This window comes from Epinephelus lanceolatus, chromosome 4, assembly GCF_041903045.1.
Source record: "Epinephelus lanceolatus isolate andai-2023 chromosome 4, ASM4190304v1, whole genome shotgun sequence".
Classification (NCBI taxonomy): domain Eukaryota; kingdom Metazoa; phylum Chordata; class Actinopteri; order Perciformes; family Serranidae; genus Epinephelus; species Epinephelus lanceolatus.
In genome coordinates this window covers 35,005,856-35,032,787 of record NC_135737.1, presented here as the reverse complement: position 1 = coordinate 35,032,787, position 26,932 = coordinate 35,005,856, and the positions used below count along the sequence as shown (strand labels likewise).

General features: G+C 42.0%; 1 protein-coding gene across 3 annotated transcripts in view; it reads right to left on the bottom strand.

The window, feature by feature from the left end:
* si (sucrase-isomaltase) overlaps positions 1 to 26,932 on the bottom strand; it is a 110,610-nt gene that overhangs the window by 16,768 nt on the left and 66,910 nt on the right. For all 3 annotated transcript variants that reach the window (XM_078167171.1, XM_078167170.1, XM_078167172.1), the window contains exons 29-40: positions 20,665 to 20,761; positions 18,204 to 18,316; positions 17,747 to 17,872; positions 14,075 to 14,203; positions 13,778 to 13,894; positions 13,601 to 13,663; positions 13,359 to 13,472; positions 13,180 to 13,270; positions 12,910 to 13,048; positions 12,203 to 12,336; positions 10,809 to 10,843; positions 10,039 to 10,155 (exon numbers count right to left, since the gene is read on the bottom strand). In XM_078167171.1, coding sequence (XP_078023297.1) covers positions 10,039 to 10,155; positions 10,809 to 10,843; positions 12,203 to 12,336; positions 12,910 to 13,048; positions 13,180 to 13,270; positions 13,359 to 13,472; positions 13,601 to 13,663; positions 13,778 to 13,894; positions 14,075 to 14,203; positions 17,747 to 17,872; positions 18,204 to 18,316; positions 20,665 to 20,761 — 1,275 coding nt within the window. The remainder of the gene's footprint in view (positions 1 to 10,038; positions 10,156 to 10,808; positions 10,844 to 12,202; positions 12,337 to 12,909; positions 13,049 to 13,179; positions 13,271 to 13,358; positions 13,473 to 13,600; positions 13,664 to 13,777; positions 13,895 to 14,074; positions 14,204 to 17,746; positions 17,873 to 18,203; positions 18,317 to 20,664; positions 20,762 to 26,932) is intronic.

Genomic DNA, 26,932 nt, shown 5'->3' with positions numbered 1-26,932 from the left:
CTGCTTTAGGGAATGCAAAAATATAAAAATACCTGTACAACACCCACTGACTGAGATTGTTTACTTGTAGCAAGAGACAAGTGCTCAGTGTTTGAGTAAACAGATTCACTGTTTCAATAGATGTACATTTCAAAAGCTCTGTCTATGGTTCATTTCTCTCAGTTACAAGCACAGATACACACAGACGTGCAGGGCTCTGCAGGAAAAAGCCAGCGGAGTATGAATGTATTACTTTTACATTTGTCCATGAAATAAATGTGCATTTACACACAGCTGCCTCTCTCTTATCTTGTCACTGTGTTTCAAGAGTTGACTCTTTCCTATTTGGATTTCACAACATGCTGAAAATGAATAACTTTAAAATGTTAGCGGGCATGAAAAGAGACTGACGGGAGCATTTGCTACTTTGCAGCATGCCAGAAATACTCAATGGCCTGCATGCATTTACACTGATAAATGATGCCCAAAGTACTCTGCCCCACACTGTACTGACATTTACCTCATTTTTAATTGGCAACAAGCGTAACGTCCCCTTAAGAGACAAGGACGGAAAACGAGGACACGGTGTACTGTCATTTTGTAGATATGGGCCAATCTAAATGTATTAGCTCATTTTCTGGAACTGTAGTGAGGACAATCATCAGTCTGGTCAAGTACACACACACACACACACACACACAAACACACACTGAGGATCATGAAGATTTTCAGCTGAAGCGTGTCATCACCATATGCTCCTCCCTATGATACCGTGTGTGTAGTGGGTACCGCATTTGCATAATTACAACTGTGTGTATGCATGTGTTCGCACAGCTTCTCTCAGTGTGTTATGCAGTTAAGTGTAAATCTGTGTGTACGTGTCTCCTGTCTTTCAATTTACAAAGAAAAAAAACACAAGATATTATCATAAAATCATCACAGAGAGCAATAAAAATGACAGACATTTTCTTCCCAGCTGCAATTTAGCTGGGTCAGATTTGATAATAGTTATTAACTGTAGCCCAGTGGTTACTAAGTACAGGCCTAACAGCACACGATTGAATACAGAACATTTCCATTATCTTATGACCTGAGGAGTTTACCAGATTATCATTTAATTTTCTCAGGAAATTTACAAGATTGTAATTACCTGGAAACCCAGGAGTTCTTCTACCAGCCTCCCTTTTTAGTAACCCTGCTTTTGCACCCTCATGCCTTACAATCAGATTTGTTCAGAAGTAATTATCATGGTAAGTTGTGGGTGTGTGTGTGTGCGTGTAAGAAAGAGATAGAAAGAGTGAGACTGATCAAATGAATTTGTATGAGCGAGTATGAGCTTGCCTAGCTTTCACAATTAGAGGGAGGACAGATACAGTTGGAGGTCAAGGGTACGGTTTCACTACCCAACCTGAACTGAATGAATCCAGAGTTTCATGTTTCGGGGCCGGCTTTGGTTCTGCTGCGTAGAGCTTCAGGCTCAAGTCAATTCTGGTTATTTTGAAATGTAATCTATTAATACATCCCTCTCTTTTTTTCTCTCATCTCAATGCCAGTCATCTGTATCCATGTGTGTCATGTGTGGCCTGTAGATACTCAACAACTGGGTAAAGGGGAATTTATTTGTATCCCAAATGATTTAGTGAAGGACGATGCATTTTAGAAACATTCTGACCTTGTTGCAATCACTGATAAATATGACACTGGCTACATACAGCGTAGAGATTGCAGTGTTATTCTAACACAGCAAGAGAATATATTATCTCTGCAAAGACACCATTGACATTACTGTTGCCGATCAGAAACGGATGAACACAGACAACAACTTTGTCGACTGGCCACAGTGAAATTGCAAGAACCCACATTTTTATTTCGTCCACACTGCAAGAACAGGAACAATAGTGTTTTTTAGAGGGAGTTCAAGTATGTCGAGGTCTTGTTCATGAGTGAGGGTAGAATGGAGCGTGAGATGGATCGGCAGTTTGGCACAGCATCTACGGTGATGCAGGTGCTGTGCTATACCATTGTGTTGAAGTGAGAGCTGAGCTGGAAGGCAAAGCTTTTGATTTATTGGTCCATCTACATCCCAACCCCTCACCTATGGTCATGAGCTCTGGGTAGTGACCGAAAGAATGAGATCGTGGATACAAGTGGCCGAAATGAACTTCCTTGGTGGTGTGGCTGGGCTCAGCCTTAGAGATAGGGTGAGGAGCTCGGACATCCGGTGGGAGCTTGGAGTAGAGCCGCTGCTCCTTCACACTGAAAGTGGTCAGTTGAGGTGGTTCGGGCATCTGATCAGGATGCCTCCTGGGCGCTTCCCATTAGAGGTGTTCCGGGCACGTCCCACTGGTAGGAGGCCCTGGGGCAGACCCAGAACATGCTGGAGGGATTACATATGTCATTTGGCCTGGGAATGCATCGGAGGGGAAAGCGTTGCTGGGGAGAGGGACATCTGGAATACTTTGCTAAGCCTGCTGTCCCTGCGACACAGCTTTGGATAAGCAGTTGAAAAAGGATTGTAGATGTTTTGAGAGACTTTGTAGTTCCTATTTCAGAGTAGGTACTCTCCCAGCACAGGAGGAACCTTGAGTGGTGTAGGTGTACGGTGATCAATCAAACACAGCCAGTGCAGCTCTGGCAAGCGCCATTTTGAAAAACCCATAGGCCATGTAAAAAAAACTGAGGATGCAAAACACAAACAGCAGCTCTTAACAAAAATAATGGGCCAACAGTTAAGTCAAGGCTTTACTGAGCATAAATGTGATGTGATTTTAAAATGTAACACAATTTTGACTCATCAAAACAAAAGTCAAGTTACTATGCAAACTGCTAGCTGGCTTACAGTGTGCCACTTCAGTGGTCCTACTGTCTGTGTGAATGCTAACAGAAAAAAAGCCCTTGAAGAACCGGGGGTGGGGGGATCAAACCCCGGGGTGGGGAAGCCCTTCTGTGCAGAGTTTGCATGTTCTCCCTGTGTCAGTGTGGGTTTTCTCTGGGTACTCCAGCTTCCTCCCACAGTCCAAAGACATGCAGGTTAATTGGTGACTCTAAATTGTCCATAGGTGTGAATGTGAGTGTGAATGGTTGTCTGTCTCTATGTGTCAGCCCTGCGATAGTCTGGTGACCTGTCCAGGGTGTACCCCGCCTCTCACCCAATGTCAGCTGGGATAGGCTCCAGCCCCTCCGCGACCCCCAACAGGATAAGCGGTTACGGAAAATGAATGAATGAATGAATGAATGAGATTACATGCTCAGAAAATGTGGAAATGTCTACTGACGTGGACTGACGGTGATTGTTAGGTCTGCTTCATGGCCATTCCTTTCCATTGTGATACACCAAACTCAAGAAATACCAATGTTAAAAAAAGAATACAGTAATAAAAGCTGTATGGTAACTGATCAAGGATCAAATATGACTGCTGCTCTTGCATGATACTGACACATGGACTGCGAGAACTGTATAGTGCAACACACACCGCCGCCGTACGCCGCGCGTCAAAACGCCCGCCTCCATTATATTCTATGAACCAACCCACACTGGCGCCGGCTGACGCGCCAAGCTGCTCTGCTTCAGCCCACTGCTCTATTTCCAGCGCGGCCGGCGCTCATGGCGGCGCTGCGAGAAAAGCCTTTTATGTACGTCTCGTCTTGTAGGATCAACTCCGGTTGTTTCAAATTTTTAATAAGACGACTTTGATAAGAAACTCACCCGTGAAATTCAAGTTGTTGTTGCCTCAAAGTTTTTCCTCTTCTTCTTCTGTTATTAGCAATTGGCAACTAGTGTAGGTACAGCCACCTAGCGGACTGGGGTGGGAATTACATGTTGATGGTGCCGCTGCGCGCCGCTGCCAGTGTGTGTTGGGGGGCGGCCCTTGATGGCCACAGTGCTGCGCCGGAGTTGCAGAATGTTTGTTGGCAGCTTATGCACCAGAAAAATACAGTATGTGAAGTAAACAGGTGTGGTTAGACAGGTGACATGTAGTTTAGCACTGTGTTCCCCCCCTGCATTTAATCAAGGCAGTCAGTTTTGTGAAAAGCTGGATAGTCATGGGATTGGTTGCGGCATTAATGATGCGTTGCCTCATGTTTGGAATTTCCTGTAGGAATTTCTTCATTCTATCACAAAGCTCAGAAGTAAGTTGAGTTCCCTGCTCTCATTAATATTGATGTTGTGCCCTGTACTGTCATTCTGCCCCTTTCTTTCAAAAGCAAAGCAGTAAGTTTTTAGTTTCAACTTTGCATGCGATGACTAGTTACCTCCGCCGAGGAGGTTATGTTTTCGCTGGCGTTGGTCTGTTTGTCTGTTTGTTTGTCTGCAAAATAACTAAAAAAATTATGAACGGATTTTGATGAAAGGTGGATAATGGGACAAGGAACAGATGATAAAATTTTGGTGGTGATTGGTTAAAGCAAAGTGGATAAAATAATAAATAAAGTCTATCGTCTGACAGCCACAGCAGCAATTCCAATTTCTAAATACGGTGAAAATAGCGCCATCTGGTGGCCGGAAAGCACATCTCATTGTACTTGCTAAATATTGTTGTAATTCTAAAGTTGAAATTAATGTTCTGTGTTGGAAAAAAAGAAAGTGAAAAATACAAAAAAAACATTATATTCTGTGTTGGTACAAAATAAAAACGAAATAAATACACCACAGTGTCTCCATGGTGAAGGCATATATAACCTAATAATGATAGTGATGCAAATAACCTAATTGTGATGCAGGCTGCAAAATCTGATGCAGAGGGGGAGGGAATATCACCTACTTGGCGGAGGTCTGCACTCTGAGTGCTTTTCTAGTTGCTTTTGTTTTCAAGACATATATCTGACTACTGGTCAGATTGAAGACATCACCTTGCGCTCAGGATTTTTCACAGTTAATTTTTAGGTTTTAAAAACTAACAAAAAGACGAAAAACAAAAGAGAAAATCTAATAATATTTTATGATAATTATTTTAAAAGAAATCAGGAATCAATTTATGCTCCTGCAGTGAGTAGGTATTAGTTGATCGATGTATTTGTGGGATGTGGACATGAATAAATAAGGGCATCTGCAATAACCAAAATTATATTTTATTGTTGTCAAGTGCACAAATATGGACATATAGTGTTCTTTTCATCCCATTTTGTCAAATAAATAATGTTTATTAATATTATTTGAGTGTGCACACCAAAATGATTTTGGTGTCGATGCTGTCATTATGTAAGATGTAAGATTACCGCCAGGATAATCTCCCAAAAACTCACTTTATACTTTTTAACATTCAGTCGCACAAATCCTACATGACGACAGTTATACAAGTGTCTGTCGGGCCCTCAAGGTAGACTTTTCATCTGTGAAAAACCAGAGGAGGGATTGATGAAGAGATGAGAGCGAGGAGTGTTGAAGAGTGAGATGCAGACAGAGAATCCATCTCACGAATTCACCTAATTTATGGCCATGTTGATAGTGGCAAAAGGCCTTGTGACACACACTGATTGTAGACAGATCCGTATGTGTGTGTGTGCATATTTTTGTGCGCGGCTTCAAGGAAAAATGAGGTTATCTGGCTGTGTCAGCCCTGCTCATCTTTCCTCTCCTCCGCTTGGTCTTTCTCTTCATTTATCTGTCTGGAATCTACTCCCTCGCCCCATCTCATAAACCTTTGAGTTTCTGTTTTGCATTGCAGAGCACACATCATAAAAAGAAAATATATTTAGATGAACAATAATATGTCCCTTTGGGTGAATAACACTATGCATGGCTGGAATATGACATTGCTGCTGAAACAATGATTGGCAGAGAGTATATATCTTGTTTAATTAATATTGCATTGTTCTGATATGATTGTGGACACTGCAGCATACTGCTGGTGCAGTGAAAATTATCTCAAGGTCAACATTGAAAGTTGTCTGAGGGCAAAGAGACACTAGGCGTGACGGAGCTCTGGGAATGACTCTGCAAAAACTCTCCTCTCTCTTTCTCTCTCCGCTGTCTCTGACCTTGTGTACCCTCCGGTCTGGTTTGTGGTGTTAATACTTTGTTGTCAAATGCCTTGTTAAGCAGACCCGAGGTTACAGTCACTAACTGTCTGATGATTGGGGATTTTATATGGCTGACTGAAAAAATAATACAGTTTTTACAGTAGACTACATAAATAGCTGACCTTGATTCCCTTTTCTTCCATCTCTCAGTCTTGGTTTGTGCATTTTTTTCTTTCTTCTCCTCTCGCCGAGCACCCTCCACTCTCACATCCTTCTTCTCTCTTGATCACAGGTGTTTCAAAATCGGGGAATTGTTTATTCAGCCTCGTCCCAGCTCTCAAGTCCTTATCACCACTCTGTGTCACCACCATTTAACTTGCTAAATTGCCATCTTGTTTTATTCTCCGCCAGTTTTATCCCTCATCATTTTTTCTCTTTCTCTGCCACATAGCTTCTGAACTCCTCTTCTCCTCCCTATTCCTATATCTGTATTTGCCTGTCAGTATTTCACCTCTCGACCCCTCTGTTCTTTTTCTCCTATTTGATATAAATACCTGTACTGCTCTTCCGCCAGTTCTATCTCTATCCCTTTTTACTTTTTGTCTTCCTGACTCGCAAACTGTCATTTTCTGCCACCCTCTCTCCTGCCGTGTGTGGGTGGGTTTTCTTTCTGTCAATTTTCTCCATGTTTAAACACCCATTTGCAAGCCATTATTAAATGATTGGAATCATGGGGTGCATGTGTGTGTGGAGTGGAGGTTAGGTGGTGTGCAGTGGTGCCCAGATCACCTTGAGAATTCAATTATATCCCCACTCCATGCCGTTAAAAAGCACAGGCACAGACACACACACACACACACACACACACACACACACAGCCACACACATACACACAACTATGTCCTGTCTAGTATTGCAGACTCCAGTGCAGAGAAAGTTCGCCCGGTGGGATCGATCTCCGGACGGGCATTATTGGATTTCTCAGATGTGTTCCAACGCTCTTAAAGGTCACCGCTAGAATGAATGCCACCGACACTACACCACCAAACAGGTCTATCTGTTTGTGTGTTTGTGTATGTCAGACGCAGATTAAGAGAGAGATGGGTAGAGAAAGCAATTTAGATTGTACTTTTTGCAAACAATAGTAGTGTTGGTAAATGTTTTTCTTTGTGCAGGTATATTCATGCAGACCCTATTTCCAGAGCAGATGAACATGATAGCTAGAGCAGATTTTGAAAATCGGTGAAATCAGCTTTTGTACATTTTGACTCCTTTTGCGGAGAGAATGCGTATTGGGTTGAAAACATTTGTTTCTGAAAGTATTACTTCTTGGGAATATCCTGTATCAAACTTTCCATGGGATTGCAAGGATGTGGTTTTAAACAAATTTACTGAAACATTTTCTAGTGTTATTCTTTCATATTCACTACATTATTGGGAGCAGAAGAATTCCCCTTAAAAGTGCACTGACCTTGGGGAGGAAAAACATAGTGTCATCCAATCATCCAATTGTTTTTACCAGCTGTGACAGCATTGCAACAGCGGGTATTTTTTTGTCACCATGTGAGTCAGTGTATGTGTCATCATGGTAAAATGTGGACCTGGAGATCGCTATTGTCGCAGGATCAATCACAGAAGCTGTTTTGAGAACCTTACCAGGTGTTTGTATGTCTGATTTTTGTCACTGCGAACCCCTCAAGATGCAGTATAGAAACTTAACAGGTTTGTAGTTGAGATCACAATGGAAGTGGAAGTTGGAGATGGGTGTGGTCTGAGCAAGGGGCTGGAAGTTGGGGGAAGGAAGCAGTGAAGCGACCATTGCCCCCTGTATCATGGCTGAAGTGATCACATCGCAAGATGGCTCAGTATAACCTCCTGAGACCCGAACTCCCTCAAGCTATTTTGGATCAGTAGGACCTGATAAGTATGCAAAACTAAACACTGTCAATGATAATAAAGTCCCAGAGTCTTTAGACCAGCACTTCCGAATTATTAGTGTCTTAGCTTTTTCCTGTTGGTAAAATTGGTGTCATATAAATAATAAATTAATCATAAAGAAACAACTTTCAACCATAAAATGTGATCAGGTTTTTCGGCTGCAGACTGACTTCGCAGAGATGGCTGCCATCTTGTTTTTATATGGATTAGTGTATTGTGCTCTAGATGGCACAAAAAAGTGTCCACAAACAAGGACAATAGGTCGAAGTTAAAGGGAAATTTTGGTTTATTTCAACCCGTCTCCTATCATCCTAAATTTGTTTCAAGTGACTAGTGACATAAAAATAATAGTTAGCATGTTAGCCGTTAGCCTAGATACAGCCGGGGCGCATAGTAGCGTCAGACCTGTTAAAATGTAAGTGAATGGGCATACTTCAAGTGCAAAGTTAGTCCACTAAACAAGCTTTTTTTCCACAAAGACCGCCTCATATCGTTAGGATAACTGTCAGTGAACATATAGAAAACAACATGTAAATGTGTTGTCTTACCTTACCGGTGTGGTGCCATGTTTGTTTACCATTTAGCTCTGCTTTTCAAAGCGCGGCCGAAATATCACGAGAACAAGCAGCGATCTCATACCATGCTTGAATACACTGACGAAGAGCTTCGTGAAATTGAAGAATGGAGGAGGAGAGAGAGAGAGGCGCAACAGGTAACGTTAGAGGACGAGAGAGGAGGAATGGCTGCTGCAAGGCTGCGTAGCTCTGGAGATTGGTGGTGTACCTGTGGATGCTGTGCCCCAGTGCCCACAGAAGAGGAATGCCTCTGTTGCAAGGAATGGGACCAGTTGCAGCCTTATTTTCAAGGTCTGGATGTGACCAAGGATGAGACACCTCCACCTGGAGTAGTATCCAGCTGGGCTTTATCTAGAGCTTGTGATATTTCGGCTGTGCTTTAGAAAGCAGAGCTAAATGGTAAACAAACATGGCACCACACCGGTAAGGTAAGACAACATGTCGTTTCCTATATGTTCTCTGACATTTATCCTAACGATATGAGGCGGTCTTTGTGGAAAAAAAGCTTGTTTAGTGGACTAACTTTGCACTTGAAGTATGCCCGTTCACTTATGTTTTAACAGGTCAGACACTACTATGCGCCCCGGCTGTATCTAGGCTAATGGCTAACATGCTAACTATTATTTTTATGTCACTAGTCACTTGAAACAAATTTAGGGCGATAGGAGACAGGTTGAAATAAACCGAAATTTCCTTTTAAGTAGAATGAAGTATAAGGTCAAGTAAACCCAATAAGTGATGTCCTCATATGAGGTCACAGGGTCTCAGCAGAATATCCTGTTTTACCATTACAAGGTTTAATATGTCAAAGTAGTTATAAGAGGGTGCACTATCTTCAATTTGATTGAGGATTATACTGCATGAAGTAGCAGAAAAAAATCTGAAGCATGCAGCCATTTGGTACATTGTTCAGCCAGAACTACTGAATGAGAATTGCTCTTTGAGGTTCAGGTATTTCTCCCAGGAAATGGGAGTAAAATTTGGTAAGAATTCCCTGACAATAACAGGAGCTGAATTCCAGCATTACAGCAAACTCTAACAAATGTTTGTGGCTGCAAAAAATTCACATAATTTTGTTGGTCATTTTGAGCCGAAAGGAAAATTTCACCTGCACAATAACCTTTCTTTCAAAGCACTTACTCACCGCTTGTTACCTTGACTTTGTAAAGACATCTTTGCCCTGTGTGTTTGAACTCTGCTCAAGCTGAATTTAAACTCTTGTGCATGCCCAGGTGTGCTACTCGTCTGTGTGTGACGCTGTTTGTGTGGAAGTGTTTTAAGTCACAAGGTTTAACCAAAAATGTATGTGTTAGGGAGGTTTTGTTTTGATTTAGTTTTGCTGTTGTTAAATTAGGACTCCTTTTGCCTCAATTCATGAAGAATGTTCATGTTTTTTCGGATTCTCTCTTCACTGTGGAGGCAGTGTTGGCTTTATGAATTCAAGGTAATACAGTGAGTAAAAGATAAGCAAATGGTCACTTTGCCGGCAAAGTCTTCTTTTAGTCAAGTTAGCTTGAATGCACAAAACTAACAGTGCTGAAGTACATCTCTTTGTGAGTGTTTTTCTCACATTGTTTTAACTCACTTTGTTGCCCTTGCCGTTGTGGTTGCGTGAGTATGGATAGAAGGCACCCAGCTGCATCCAGCGAAGACACATCTCATACTGAGCTTCATTGAAGAACCCACATATGTCTGCACCCGTCTGAAAAAGAGGGTCAACCAAAAAAGTGTCAGCGTATGTGTGTCTGTGTGTGAGGAAACAGAGATGGACAGATAGATGGGCACCAGGGTGCAGGTGTGACTATAAAGAGCACCCTTCAACCGCACTAACTGGCATCACTCTACTGTTGTTGCAAGCATCATGTTTCTGATGTGTCCTTGAGCAAGACACTGCAGGTGTGACCGATGTTGTGTATTTGACCCCGTGGCTTTATCGGGGCCATGCAAATAATTTACCATATAGGGATCGATGAGGTGTCAGGTTATAATTATTATTAGACACACTGAGGAAATGAGAGACGACAGAAGGACAGTATGCAGGGGAGAGAGACAGAGGGAAATAAACACAAAGAGACAGTGGGGCAAACTAGCAAAATCAGAGCAAGCCAGGACAGCAGTATAAAAATGTAAGTTTTATTTAAGTTTTTATGAGTCATGACAGACTAACGTTGGGCCTCTCGGTTGGGGTGGGGCTTGTAATGACATGCTTCACATTGTATCTCAAGATGTCCTTTGATCAAAGGGTCTAGCAAACAAAATAACATCACTCAGGCCGCTGTAATCTACTTAGAGAGGACAAGGTCACATCAATAAGATTATGTCTTGTCAAAACCAAGATCAGATGATGATACTTACGTAAGGGATGCCAAACAGACTGAACTCCATCATGCCTGTAGAACAAAAGAAATGGGGAGTTATGTGAAAAGAAAAAAAGATTCCTTTTTCTTCTTTACATTGCACAGATTGCAAGCATGTCACTGATTACATCCAGCCTAGTTACCAGAAGAATGGCATTGTATGTTCCTGCAAAACAAAGATATGTTGCATTTGTACATTTCTCAGAAATATTGGTCCATATTGACATGATAGCATCACATAGTTGCTGCAGATGTGTCCATCCATGATGTGAATCTCCCGTTCCACCACATCCCAAAGGTGCTCTATTGGATTGAGATCTGGTGACTGTGGAGGCCATTGGAGTACAGTGAACTCATTGTCATGTTGGAGATGATTTGAGCTTTGTAACATGGTGCGTTATCCTGCTGGAAGTAGCCATCAGAAGATGGGTACACTGTGGTCATAAAGGGATGAACAAGGTCAGCAACAATACTCAGGTAGGCTGTGGTGTTTAAACCATGCTCAGTTGGTACTAAGGGGCCCAAAGTGTGCCAAGAAAATCTCCCCCACACCATTACACCACCACCAGCCTGAACCGTTGATACAAGGCAGGATGGATCCATGCTTTCATGTTGTTTACACCAAATTCTGACCCTACCATCTGAATGTGGCAGCAGAAATCCAGACTCATCAGACCAGGCAACGTTTTTCCAATCTTCTATTGTCCAGTTTTGGTGAGCCTGTGTGAACTGTAGCCTCAGTTTCCTGTTGTTAGCTGACAGGAGTGGCACCTGGTGTGGTCTTCTGCTGCTGTAGCCCATCTGCTTCAAGGTTGGACGTGTTGTTGGTTCAGAGATGGTCTTCTGCAGACCTTGGTTGTAACCAGTGGTCATTTGAGTTACTGTTGCCTTTCTATCATCTTGAACCAGTCTGGCCATTCTCCTCTGACATCTGGCATCAACAAGGCATTTTCACCCAGAGAACTGCTGCTCACTGGATATTTTCTCTTTTTGGGACCATCCTCTGTAAACCCTAGAGATGGTTGTGTGTGAAGTAGATCAGCAGTTTCTGAAATACTCAGACCAACAACCATGCCACGTTCACAGTCACTTAAATCACCTTTCTTCCCCATTCTGATGCTCGGTTTGAACTTCAGCAGGTCGTCTTGACCATGTCTACATGCCTAAATGCACTGAGTCACTGCCATGCGACTGGCTGATTAGCTATTTGCATTAACAAGTAGTTGAATGGGTGTACCTAATAAAGTGGCCAGTGAGTGCATTTTCTCCAAAATAACAGACAGTTTTTACTTATCTGTGGTTGCAGAAGCGTACAATGCCAACTTTTATTTTGATGATTGTGTTGTCACATCAACCCCTTTTCATACGTGTTCTGTGTATGTCTGTATGTACCTATAATGGATTTGTATAGCTGGTCCCAGTTTGCAGCATTGTCTCCCAGCCAGTGTCCAGCCCATTTTCCACTAGAGGGGTAAGTGGACCTTGTCACCACTATGCCTCTTTTACCTGTTACATTCAGCAGGGCGCTGCAAAGAGAAGAGAGACTTTTGTTTTACTCCTCCAAATAACACAGAGACGTAGATAAACTCACAACACATAGAGTGTAAAAGTGTCTTCTCCCCCCTTAAATAAAGTACATTCATTTTGGAAGTGAATTAGCCCATTAATTGCGATTGTTAAATTCAGCACGGTGCTAAAAATGAAACAATTCCTACAATAAAGCACCTGGGCTCAAGGCCCAGTGGTGCCGGGCATCCCTGGGCACTTCTGTAGCTTACTCTGCAATCTGGCCTCCCTGTGGTGAGAGGAAAATTTCACCACAAGGCCCAATATAGTTTCACATTAGTGATTATTATCAGAAAGATTTGATGAGACTGTATTTCTGCTGATAGCTGGAAGATATCAGTTTCCTGTGGCTGCAATTTCCTCCTAAAAGCTTTTGCAATGATAGCTGCTGCGCTCTTCCTCTTCTCTTTTCCTTTTGTGACTGTACTCAGATGATGTAGGATTGGCACATTAAGCTTAATCTCACCTATTAGGCAATACAAACACATTTATTTGGACACACATAGACAGGCACACAAATATAATTCACTTACTCATAGGTAGGCTTGGTGTGTGACCAGCCGTAGAGGTTGTGGACGTCGTAGTGTCTGACTCTCGTTCCATCGCTGAGTATCTGCTCGCTGTTCATGCACAGGGTCTTATGGTTTAAGCCACGATGTTTGGACTCCAGCACTTTAAGGATGGACGCACACGTGAAAACAAACACCTCAAAGTATTTGCAGGCATACTCCTAATGTTGACATCATGGCTTTACATTCTAATCACAGCATAAGAAGAACAAAACATAGGATTGTGTGTCTTACGTGGCATATATGGAGGGTTCTCTAGAAGAGGATTGCCAAGACAGTTTCCTCCGACTGTGCCGTGGACAAAACTGGCAGGTTCATTCATGTCCTACAGATGACACAGAAATTAAAGTGAAAAGAATATCACGCAGGATGAGGTAATGATTTTATTAAAATGTTTTCTTCAGGTCACTCACAATCCAAAGGCCGTCAAATGTTGTGTTCTTATAGAAGTCCTTGATTTCTTGTTGCCACCACGCTGCTGTTTCATTGCGGAAGAAGTCGGGGAATGCGGTGTACGCCCTGTACAACTGGAAATGAGACAGTCAAATGAAAACTAAACTGACCAACCAAGTCTTTAAGATCTCATGCACTTTATGAATAGAATATGTGAATACAGGAAGTGTTATGTGTCAACGTAATATGGAAAATATTGTACCTCTACTTGGGTATCCCAGTCCAGATCTTCATTTACTGTGACATTGGGGTAATCTGGCCAAACCTGCCAAAAAACCCCAAACACATTATGTAGAAATTATACCGTACTACCATACACATTATTTAGTCTGTTGTTTTTGATCTCATCCCACAAAAATCCACATCCAACCCCTCTTACCTTCCCCCACACAATTTCATCACTGATGTTTTGGGGCCACTTAATGAAGACATCCGCTGCTTTACCTCTCACAAAGGCAGGGTAATGACGTGTCTCATTGCCTGAGATGGCTGGATCCTGGAATTAAATACACACAACTCTTTAGTATGTAGTAGAGACTGGCTGGTGACTCAGTAATTTAACATTCAGCTTTATTTCTTATGTCTCTATGTAAAATTTACACCTGCCCTATAGTTGCTGATCCTTGGGTACCCAATCATGTGACTGTATCAATAGTTTATGACATAATGCCATTACCAGAATGAAAATGAACCTCATGCCCTCTCCCCTCATGCGGTTAACCAGAGCAGGCAGTCCATCAAACTCTGGGTCCAGAACAAAGTCCAGCTGACGGTCCATGTAGTCAATGTCGGCATATTGCACATCCTGCAGCAGACAGAAATTCAAACTCAAATTAACTCAAGGTAAACTAGATTTTTTTTTTTTTTGTCAAAAATATCATCAGGAATTCATACACAGAGGGATAATTTGAAGCGTAATATCTTCCTGTATTAAATTAGCCATCAGCATAACAAAATCACTGTAAGAGACATAGATTTTCATCTCCCAGAACTGAGCAGCTGGTAAAGAGCTGGGGCTGGTTGCACCGAACACCAAGGACTAAGATTTTTCTTAAAGTCCTACTAAAGGTTTCCTCAAAATAAAATCAGCTGCATGAAACATGAGCACGGTCTCACTCTGATGTCATCGAAATCCGGCACTTGGGCAGTGACTTGCGGTGTCAGATACCAGCAAAACAAGGCGTCCTTTAACGTTGGCATGATATGCGGCCAGTTGCCCTTATAGTTCAATGGCGCCCGGCGGCGTCAGGGGGAAATGCGACAGGACAAGGATGAAAGTTAAGGCGGCGAAAGTCCGAGTGGGGCAGGTGGGAGGGGTGGTGGATGGGTTCAACAAACATCGACTTTCACCCGGGAGAGTGGTGTTTGTGTCCCGTAACATTCTAAAGCCAAACCCTCCTTCTTTTTTCCTACACCTAAACACTTCCTTTGTTGCTTAAACCTAACCACATGTTTTTGTTGCCTAAACCCAACCATGTGTTTGTTGCTGAAGGAAAAAAAAATGTCAATTAGCTGTGTTGTACCGACATAGTGTGTTTATTTTGAAAGATATTGTATGTTAGCGTTAAATTTCCTGTGAAAATAAAGTGTATCTTGAAAGAAGAGACCTTCACACGGTGTCCCAGAACGTCAACAACCAAAGCACCCAGGGTACCTTTCACATCGTATGTGGACAGGGAAAGTTCATGACCAAAACGTCAATATGTGACGAGGTTGGAGTGAGAATGTGTTGGAAACACCCTTAAGTCTTCTCCTTAAGGTTTCCTTTAAGTGTTCACTCTCCTTGTGTGTTAAACTTAAGGAACCCCTAGACCGTTGCACAAAACACCAAAGCAACCAAACCAAGGTGGCAATCTAAAACAAAACCTCTTCACTGCAACATGACCTCGTTTATGGCGGTAGGTGAAAAAAACAAATACACCCCGAGAAGGGTTTTCTGTGACCAGGAGAACCCAATGGACACACTTTTGATTTTACATCATAGATTTGACTGAATTAATTTTCATTGCAATTTCTTCCTACAGTTGCTTTCTGTTTCTGTAGATCAAATTTACTTTGTAGTTTGTGCTTTCTATGATTGTATTCCTCTAGAAGTATAATATTTTCCTCCCCTAACCTATATGGTTTTCTTGTCTTCTTTTCTTATGCCATTTTTCCAATATCTAACCATACGCCAACTTTGTGAGACAATAATAGACATCAGAAGTGTGAGTCCAGTCAAACAAACAATCTCCATGGAAACTTGTACCTCTCTAACATCTCTGTGAGTTAACATTTTTCCTTAACAAAGGAAACCTTTTAAGGGATTCTGTGCAACTGTTAACTCCCACTGAACATTTTGTTACAGTGTTGAGATTCTATCTAATAAATGTGGAAATCTCTCTTAACATATGGTATGCAACACCTGAGATATGAGAGTGGGGAGGTTATGTTCGCACAACACCTCGATGCAAACACATTAGTTGCTCATAAACTGTTTGCACCTCTTTTTTTAAATATATATTTTTAGCCCCACATCTACAGGTCGATGCACTGTATGCTTGCATGTGGTTTAATGCGTTTTGGTGTCTAAATATTGTGGCATATGATTACTGTAAGCCCCACAGCTAAGCAAGTGGGCGTTAAAAGGTGAAGATAATGACTCAATTAGGGGATGCGTGTGTAGGTTTCATTCTGTTTATAGTACTGAAATATAGAGAAGTTTAATAGACACATGAAAAAGAGAAAGACCTGCAAACCAATGTAAACAGCTGCTTCTATGCACCTACCCCTGCTGATTTCTGAGTATTTATTGTGAATGCTCTGTTTAAAATACATAAATAAATAATAATAATGTTGTCCTGTGATAATAATAGTTTTGTTTAGTTTTAACAGTTAGCACCTAGGCGTTGTCCAATGTGCTCCTGGCACTGTGGATTTTTGGCCACTAACATCAGTCACAGTGTTTAAGGTGTCGGTAACGGTCAACATCATCTCCTTGCTGGCAGGCCCAGCCCCAGAAATGGCTGGGCCCCTAATAGGGCCTGCGAATAGGCCCTCCCCAAACCTCCTTTACTCATATCAATGCATGCACATGTAAAATATGATTCACAGCAATATTTGGTTGCATCTCTCCAGTGCTCCTGAAGCAAACAGGAGGGACCTCCTGGGTGCTGCCATCAGCCTGGACGAGCTGTTGAAGGCACTTTTGTAAGCTGGTGAATGACATGAAGGCCGGTACTGACTCTCACAACCACACTCAATAAAATCTTCTCTAAAGCTAATTATATCACTGGTACAGGCAGAGTAATTCAAAAAGATTTCCCCAGTCCCAAATATGTTATTTAATTTTCTTTTCTCCACAACTATCTGGCAACCCCAGAAATTATTTTGCGACCCCCTTGGGGGGTCAGGACCCCCAGGTTGAGAAACACTGGGTAATTCATTCTGTTAATTTAGCTGCCGTGTAGCTTTTGTTAGCAGCTGTATTTTCTGCTTCTTTTATTCCAGTTAATGATGCAGGATTCTTTTTGGCTGGCGTCAGCGCCTTGCAAGTTAGGCCTTTGTGAAAGCACATTTAGGGGATCACTTGATTATCGATGGAAATTCTTGTGTTCCGTTCTGCATGATGACGAGGATGGGATCCTGGTCTGTTTCCATGTCAGACACAATGCTGTCCCAGATGAATATTGTTATTTAAATGTGAACCCCAGATTTTACTGTCAGAGAAAATTACAGGTTCTGGTACAAACTGGAAACGTCTGGAGGAGCTGTGAAACCTACAGTTGAATGGATTTCAAATGATATTAGAGGTCATATTTTATTAGGTTAAACCAAAGTAATCCATGAAGTCAATGTCTCTATTTTGCTTTATCCCAATAACTTATTTCATCTAATTTAGTTTTATGTAGTTATTGTCCGCATACAGTGGAATCTGTGGTAATATATGGGTAGATATTGTGTTGGACTGAGCTCATTCTATTCCACTGAGTGCATGTCTCTATAGTGTATGACCTACAGTGGACAAGAAGAAGCTATCAGATTGCATCTGTATGTATGAGCAATAACATAATTCCTTGTGTTGGGATGAAATCAGTGTTTCGGCATGAGCAAGAAAACATACTGAAATATAAATGTATATGATGCAAGTGGGCAGCATCGGCAGTGTGTCCCAAAATATTCTCTTATTCTTTAACATAAGGGATGAGGACTTAGGTTTTCTTGTAGTGTTTTTTTTATGCATTTATTTATTTATTATTATTATTATTTATTATTTATTATTTTTATTTTGTGTTCTGTACTCTTGTGTCTGTTGCTGCTGTTATCTTTAATTTAAATATCCCAAAAAGGTATTTGTCCAGGAACTTACATAGGGTATACCCGCTGCCCTCATGTCTCGGTATAGCTCTGCTATCTCTGTGTCATTGGCGTAACCATAGCGACAGAGCTGGAACCCAAGGGACCAATAGGCAGGTAGAACAGGTCGTCCAATCAGCTGTTAAGAAGAAAAACAAACAAGGAAGTCAAAACAGTTCAGCACAGAAAAAGTTGTTTTGCAGGAAAACAGGACGGCGTCCATAAAGTGTTTGTTTGATTGTCTGTGTGTGTGTGTGTGTGTGTGTGTGTGTGTGTATGTGTGTGTGCGTGTGTGTGTGTTTAGATAGGCTAAATGAGAGAGCGCAATGAAGCGAGGAACTCCCAGCTGCTGCAGTCCATCAACAGCGGCCCAGGGCCAGACACAAAACACACACACGCACAGGCGCAGGAGCACACACGAATGCACACAGTTACACACACAAGCAGACCACAAGTCCGAGAAGACTTACTGCAGTGTACTCCTGCACCACCATTTCAGGTGTAGGTCCTAGGACCATGTAGAAATCCAGGATGCCTCCCAGAGTTCGGTATGTTAAAGCCGGAGTAGGCTGGAAAGTGACATCTGGACACAAAGCAAATAACATTAAAAATGAATACGAAGTGGTATGTACACTGTGTGTCCATGCTCATTTAGGATGTGTGCCATATGCATGTTTTAGCACTTGAAGACTAAGCAAACAGAGTGGGGAGGCAGGAAGAGATGTGGAACAACATAGATATATAGTATGAGCCTCTTTAAGATAACTGCATTAAAAAAACTTGGTATTTCTTCAACTTTTTCAAGAAGACAGTTAAATTAGATCACATGAAATTGCTTTAGAAGAGCTTTATGCAGAATGAATAACTCAGCTCTTAAAATGCGAAATGTATAAGCACAGCAGTACCTGTGTGTATGTGTAATGCATGTTAATTTGCCTGTTTTTTAAAGTGTGTTCCTGTTATGTCTGTAAAGATACAAAGGCAGAGATGAGTAGAAAGTGTGCATTGTGCTGTCTTGGCCTTATATAAGACTCCCTGTCAAATAACATTTGCTCAAACTATGGAAAGTCGTCTCCTTCATATGTAATTATGTGAGGTGCCATATAGGTTCACCTCATTTGAACAAACTGTGCTGTCATTGAAGGGAAGTACATATTGAAATGGCCTACTGCTTGCTCAATAGGAGTGCCATACACATCCCACGTTTAAGATCCATTTCAAACAATGGCTTAAGGCAGGGGTGTCAAACTCATTTTAGGTCACGGGCCACATACAGCCCAATTTGATCTCAAGTGGGCCGGACCAGTAGCCTGGAAATCCAGACCCAAATCTAGAAAGATTTAGGGTCTGGCTATGAGTAATGAAAATGGCCCAACTCGTGGGGTGGCACCAAGCATGCATTTGAAAATATCACTGCACGCAATTGGATAACACTACAACCAATCAGAACAATAGATTAGACTCTTGCCGTATCCGGTCGGCAAAAAAGCAAAAACGTCCTTCTTGCAAAGAAAAGATTTGAGTGCCGTCTTCTGTTCCTCTTTTAGAGAAAAAGCCAAGTCTAACTCGTTCACTGTAGCGGCCAAAGCCGTTTCAAACAACTGGTGTTCATCCGTAGCCATCTAACAACGTTTACTGACTGATTCCGGACTTCGTCGTCGCAGCGCTGTCGTCATCTGTTTAGCTTGCCTCTGGCCCGCCTATATCAGATACACCGATGTGATTGGTGCAGCTCGGCTCCAACGGCATGGGTAATGAGCATCATTACAAATTGCCAAAGTGACTCGCTGAGTAAATTCAAATTGTGCTCTCGCGAGAACTCTGGATTTCCAGGGTACCGGACCAGGAAAACCATTGCATAATAACCATCCATTTAGAAAACAAATGATGATCAGCCTGTGATATCCTCAGAAAAATATGTTCAATATCTTTAAATATGACCACAGTAAGTATTCATTGTTATTTCAGAGAGCTGTGTTCTGGTCAGGGTGGAAAAGCCTCTGAAGCAGCATTTTACATGAAGTATTTACTTGCTCCTGACTTGCTCCTCAACGACGTCAGTACGTCGTAGGGTATGTGGCTACGCAGAAGGCTCGCCATAGCCCCGGCGTAGCGTGACGTGCACCTCCCTAAAAATGTAACTACACGTCGAGGCAACGCAGACCCAGCGCAGACCAAGAGGGCTGATTGGTTTGCTTGGTAGCAACGCATTTACGGTTCCGTATTTCCAGATTGCGCCATCCCCGCCATCTTTAAACATCTTCTGTTGCAATGTAGATGTTGCAGTATTAAGGCCCATTTATGCTCAACATTCAATACGGATACGGACAGGAGCCGTCTGTCCGTGCTCCGCGTTCATTTCTCTGTGACCGGAAAAGCCGGAAGCTAAACAAAGAATCCACAAGAGACGACGATAACCATTCAGGAAAGGAACGCAGCCCCCTACCACTCTGGCGGTGAATTGCACCGCGACAAAATGGAGTGACGGAGAAGTTCGAAGGGTTCACAATGGCGTCACGGCAACGACGTAGGTACGTCGTAGGTACGCCGCAGGACCATAAATCAGGCTTTAGCCTTCACAAGTGCATCAAAATTAGGTGTACAAAGTCATCTAGTGGGCCAGCTCTGGCCCCTGGGCTGTATGTCTGACACCCCTGGTTTAGAGCAAACCAGAACTTTGATCACTTTTAACTTGACATGTTGTTTAATGTATTTTTGTCCTTTTTCAATGTTTCTGCGGATGTAAATTAGCATTCTTGCTTATTCTGGCATGTTTACATCTTGCTCTTTAATGTGCTGTGTCCCTATCAAATAAACAAATGAATAAAATAGAGTGTGATCATGTGTGTGCGTGAAAGTGGTTGGTTGCATTTGCATATGGCATATGTGCATGTACAAGCATGTATGTCTTTGTGCAAACGTTTCTCTCACCCATGGCGTTGCTGTTCAGCAGCAGCACCCCGTGAGCATCAGAAGTGGTTTCAAGGCCCATATAGAAGGGATGCACTCCGTAGCAATTCATCTTGTACTGTAGCAGAGAGACAGAGAGTAAGAATGCGGGAGAAAGTGTGAGACGGGTGAATGTTGATTGAAGAATTGGTCTGTTCTCTGGCTCAGACGACTGTAATGTTTGCTTGCGCACCACTTTGTTATTCATGAGCATTTTTCTCTACACCTGACAGGGCATTTCTCACAGGTATGACAACAACGCTGCTCCAATGGGCCTGGTCCCAGTGCTGTCAACATTCAACGGTTTCCCCAAAAGCAGGGGGAAAACATATTCGTACAAGTATCCTCTATGCAAATGAATAGCACTGACTGAAACATGTATTGAAATAAACAGTATACTTTCTGTGATATAGCACCCAAAGTACTCCAAAATACCTCAAAAATTCCTCTGGCTTAAGCTTAAAGACATCAACGGAGAACTGGGGCAAGTATCTGAGTTGCAGTTGGGTGCTATAACAATATCAGGAAGTCCTAAATGTAGCCTACAGATCATTAAAAATAATGACAAAACTGAAGTGTAGAGGTTATCAGGCTCAGCTTGGCTAATGTGCTTTTTCAAAAATAGTTTATAATGCCTCCTTAAAGGTCCAGTGGGGAGGATTTAGGGGGATACAATGGCAGAAATGGAAGATAATATAATAAGTGTTTTCTTTATCACCTGGAAATTAGAATTGCTTTGTTTTTGTTACCTTAAGCCCCGTTTTAACTAAACACTTTCGGTATGGTACCTTTGGAACCAAAAGTAACCCTTCAGACATGGTACCTAATGTGGGTGGGGTTGTTGTCACTCACTACTCTGACCAGCACTCACTGTATTTCCTCATCACTTTGTAACGTCTGCACCTCGTTTATTGTCCGCAGAACTTGACTGCTTGTCAACATTTTTAGAACAAAATAGAACAGGCTGCAGTGAAAGTCTCTCTTGATGGGATATTTAAAAATAGCAGGTTTGTGCATTAGATCCGTCCCAGGCAATCGCAGTGGTTTAGTGTTGCCGGAGCCCACGGGAATGACGGTTGCCAATGTTTTTTTTTTTTTTTTTTATCCACGTTAGGATACGAATATGCAGTTCACTTAATCTGGTTGACATTAATATATATTTTAAACGTTTAAAGATCCACTCATTACTAAAAGTATGTGTCATGTAAGATACAAAAAAACTCATGCTCTGAGTGACATTACAAGTAGACGTTCCAGTGAATCGAGTTTTTTCTCCGACTACAGCTGCTGTGAGAGGCAGAAAAACATCCCTTATTTTTATAGGTATGGTTTACTAAAGTAAAACTTGCCATGGTGAACAGTGGTTACAAGACCAGTCACAACTCAGCCCTGAGCAGAGTGACCATCTGCCATCGACCAATCAACAGACTGCAGTGTTCACAGCTCCTTTTAGTACCAGATCTGTGTGCTAGGTACCCCAACAGAGGGGGCACCAAAAATGGGGATGATTAGGAATGGTTGAATTGGTACCATCCACAAGTTTGGATGGAAAACGGAAAAGGTGTGTACCAAACCGAACTGAATAGAATGAGCCATTTATATCCATATGGGGAGCGAGTCCTTGTCCACAGAGATTGCCATGTTGCACATCTATATCTCTACAGTAGCTCAGAACAGACAAATCAAACACTGGTTCTAGATAGGGTCATTTGAATTTTAGCATTAGCAACAGTAGTTAGCAGCCCCTCTGGAATAAGAGTGTCAGAAAGACGCAGATTTTTTCAACGTGAAACTGTTTTATTTAGTGTTTTTACTAAATCTAAATAACCAAGTCATTTTTTTTTTCTTTTGAGATGAAGAGACCTCTGCTGATAATTTGACTCCGTAAAAACCTCCTAAAGAATAAACATTAATGGAATTTTAACCAGTAGAAATTTCAGCTAGTTGCAATCTGCAATCCTCACCACTAGATACCACTAAATCCCCCAAATCTTATACACTGTTCCACTTAAACCTGCTGAAGGCAGACATTTTTTTTCTGTGAGAATTGCAGCATGCTTCAGTAATTATGCATATATAACAATATATTGTTCTAGTGGAAATGAGGTGAGTTTCAGAGCTGTGCTCCTTCAGTAACGACTGTGATGGTCCCACTGTTGTCTTCAGAGTTTAGATGACGATGGAACGAGACGGACCGGGCTAAGAGGAACAGATAGAAAGGTGGCGGGGGACAGGAAATCTGCCACTTTCAGATGTCACCAACCCTGCAACTAAAACTCATGGGCACGTCACACTCCATCAGCCTCCTCCACTTCTGGTTCATAAGAAGTTGTTAAACTGTAATATAATGGCTCTGAGGACTGGCTCTGTCTCTGTGTCATCTTCGTCTGGATGTGTCCTTCTCTTGCTGTGTGTGTGTGTGTGTGTGTGTGTGTGTGTGTGTCCTTGTGGCCCTGCTACATGGTGCGATGGCCTGACTCAAGGAGGAGAAAGGTCATTAGCTCGTCCGCTAACAAAGAGTGACAGCCAGTGACAGTGTTCTTGGTCTCTCCCTGTCGGTCTTTCTTGACTCTTCCCTCCCAGTGAACATGTATGGACACAGACACACTCATCGTGGGTACATTTGCATAGATTGTAATAGTTCAACTGTGAACACTCCTCTGAATAAAACAGGATTTGAAATAAGCAATTTAGTCTGTGTCTTATAAAATTTCATATTTATATTCTCCTTTATATTCTATGGCACACAACCTAGTTAATGACTGGAGATATCCCCCCAGAGTACACTACAAAGTCTAAGTTTTCCTCAACTATCAAGTATTCAACCTCAGAACATATTTCTCTTTCATGTTGCTGCAGTTGTGTATCCTTGTGGCTATGTCTGCAGATTTTGAACAAAAAAGACCCATGAGAGCAGAATCAGATGATATGCTCTGCACTGCATATGTCTTGCGTTCACTTTGTTTAGTATCCTGCTGGGTCTGTTATTTTGAAATGATCTCTTTGTTTCTGTCTAATTGTTTGTTAGTCAGTAAAGCTAGCAATGGTGTTGCTAGCTTAACAATCAGTGGGCACTGCTGTTGACAATGTTACCTAAGCCAATTTTTTAAAGAAAGGTTAAAATGGTTCCACTGCAATGCCACACCCAGAAAATGTCTACCCATTTTTTGTTTGTACATGTTACTGGTAGAGAGGTCTTGTAAATGGTGAAACAATGTTACCGGCTCACCCTTTTTCCGCTTTAAAGGCACTATGTGTAACAATTTCAGTTGTTCTTTGAGACAAACAAATTTTGCAGTCAAACGTGTGTCCTAGCACATGTGTATTTGCCTCCATCAGCGTATCTAAGTATGTCTGTAAGCTCCGAAATTCTCATTTACATACATTGCGACCGGTGTCTCATCCTGTACGTGCGCCATCTTGAAAATACAGGTACGTACAGGGACATACTTGAGAAATACGGAATCGCCTTTTGCATTTTCACTTGTCGGTTTCCGGTTTCCACCTGCAGGTAGAGTGATGAAAAGCAGCAGCAAGCAGGCTAGTCACAAGTGCCGGTGCATTTGAAAAAAGGCAAAAAGGCAACATGACCGGCGATTTCAAAAAACGAGGGTGAACATTGGGGTAGCCTTTCCCAGGTGGAGAGAGCTGCTGAAGGAGAATCACAGCTAACAGCAGTTAGCGCTGTTAGTGCTGTTAGCAGCGCTGGTCGCTAACAGCTGTTAGCGACGCAGTGTTGCGAGGAGAGGGATGAGGTGTGTGAGGTTGAGCCACTTGACAGTTGTCAAAAGACAAGACGTGATTGGTTCGTTTCAATTTACACCCGCCCCAACAGTCCTACGTTGTAAACACAGCCAGCATGGTGAGGAGGGGGTTTGTCAACTCGCGTCGCGTGTGTCTGTGTAGGAGCCTGAATGAATACTCCATGAAGTATCGGATGACATGGTTTCATCAATGTTATCATAGCTTTTTGGTACACATTGTTGCAATACGTGTTTGAAACAGTGAGGCGCTAGAGTGTGCTATCCGTTTGATGTAATATACAATCTCAACACTAGATGGGAAAAATTCCTACCCTACACAAGGGCAGTGGCCTTGTGTGTAACCTGTGAGGGTGTAATGTGTATGGAGGGAAGCAGCTCTCTCGGGGTGTCATGGTGAAGACGCAAGCAGCAAATAGTGATATTAGTCATCAGAATTCAGTGTCTAGATAAGCTCAGGGCTGCTGTTCAACCTTATGAGAAGGCCATGTTAGTTGTTTTGTGGTCAAGACTGCAATAAAGCCATTGTTGTGAATGGCTCCCGAATGCCTCACCATCCTTCCCTCTGCAGAGTGGCCCAGAGCGCTAGAAGCTAGTTAACAGCTAATAACACGTAAAGCTAATTAAATGTTAATAAGCCAGCGTGTTCCCAACTACAGTTCGGAGCAGGTAAGCTGTCACTGTGTGAGGTAACATATGAAAAAAGGTCCTTAATGTCTTCCGGAGGAACATTTTTTGGCCTATGTTGTCAGTTACCTGGATAGTGCTTTCTGTCGACTTAAAACAGTGGTCTTTAACCTTTTTCAGGCCAGACACACATTAGAACAGAGATGAAACAGGGACCCCCTTTTACATATATTGTTTAAAACTAAAAGATTTCAGGTCTTCCCTCATTTGCTCTCGCCCAAGTCAGCAGCAGTTGCAGCATGGCAGCATGAGAGTTTCTTGCTCAAAAATGTACATAACGATTCATTGTGGCTCACAAGAATGTCTGTACACTTGGAATAATAATACAGCTAACTGGTCAATATGTTGCAAAAGTATGTAACTAGTTCACCTTGTCATTATGTATAGGTGCTGCAGAGTCCGAAAAACATTGCTGCACAGTAATTTAGCATTAGCTAGCTCACATGATTGTACAACGATTCATGGGTAACAGTTAGCCTGTCATTAATGTTGTGTACCGTAAATTAAATGGGTTTTATGAATAGGTCAATTTATCAGTACTAATAATATGTTGGATTTATGTAAATGTGTATTTTTAGATCGTTTTTGGAGAAAATAAATAAATAGATACTTAAATTATCAAGCAGTAATTTTTTGATCAAGTTCTGCTGTTGTTAAATGCCCTCCTCCCTTTTACGCCACTTCATGCAGATTTTTTTTTTTTTTTCCATTTTTCGATCTTTCACTCACTGTGGAGGCATGTGAGAAAAGTTTTCTTCAAGAATCCAACATGACACAGGGTGAATAACTGATATACAGATGACCATTATGTGGGTGAAGTGTTCCTTTAAGACACAAGTTAACACCCTGTTTTAACTTTAACACGGCCTGCGATTCACCCGCACGATCGTTAAACGTCTTTTCTTTAAACCAGCCGACACAGTGACTTCAAATGCCCAAGTCTCCACCTTCACTGCCAGGCAAGACATGAGGCCTTAGCAGGTGCACCAGAGGCAACTGAGAGTGACAGATATGAATGAGCCGGAGTATTTTTATTACTACTACTGTCAGTTGCTCACACTCACTCTTTCCATGTCTTTTCACATTACAACTGCATACTGCTGCCTCGTAGTTTGGGTTTGTGACGTGCCAGAAACTGTCATAGATTTTTAAGGGGCTCAAGAGGACAATTACTGTATTGTATTTGTAACACTATAGACTACTATATGATAAATTAATATTGTAATAAAGTGACTTTAAATATAATTTGTTAATTTAAAAAATGTGGATTTAGTTATTCTCTGAGTAATGTGACTAGAATTTAATGCTTCACGTATTAGTGTGACTGTGATTTCTCTGACTCTGACCTAAAAATGTATTTAAGTCGCAAACTCCTATTTAAAGTGTTGTCTCATCCGGTTTAATATTAGTATATCAAAGACTGTGTAAATACAGAGTCCATGTCACCCTGTCTGCTCTATACATTTTTCTCATTTTCATCCGCTTTCCCTTCTTATTTTTTTTCTCCTAACTCTAATTCCCTTGCTCTCCGAGGGGCCCCATAACATTTGTCTGAACCCTGTGGAGCTGTCTTGACAGCTCAGCAATTAGGCTTGATAATGCTGATGCAGGTGGAAACCTCATCCTGTCTGGCCTTGACACCAGTAGGGAAAACACGATGACACTCTATAACTGCTGCTCATATCAACGACGCCACATCAAAGTGACACGAATGTGAGAAAGACGAGTTTACATACTGTGCTGGAAGGTTGTTTACAAGTCACCTCTGCAGTCTCTAGAGGGTGTGATGATAAAGACTTTCA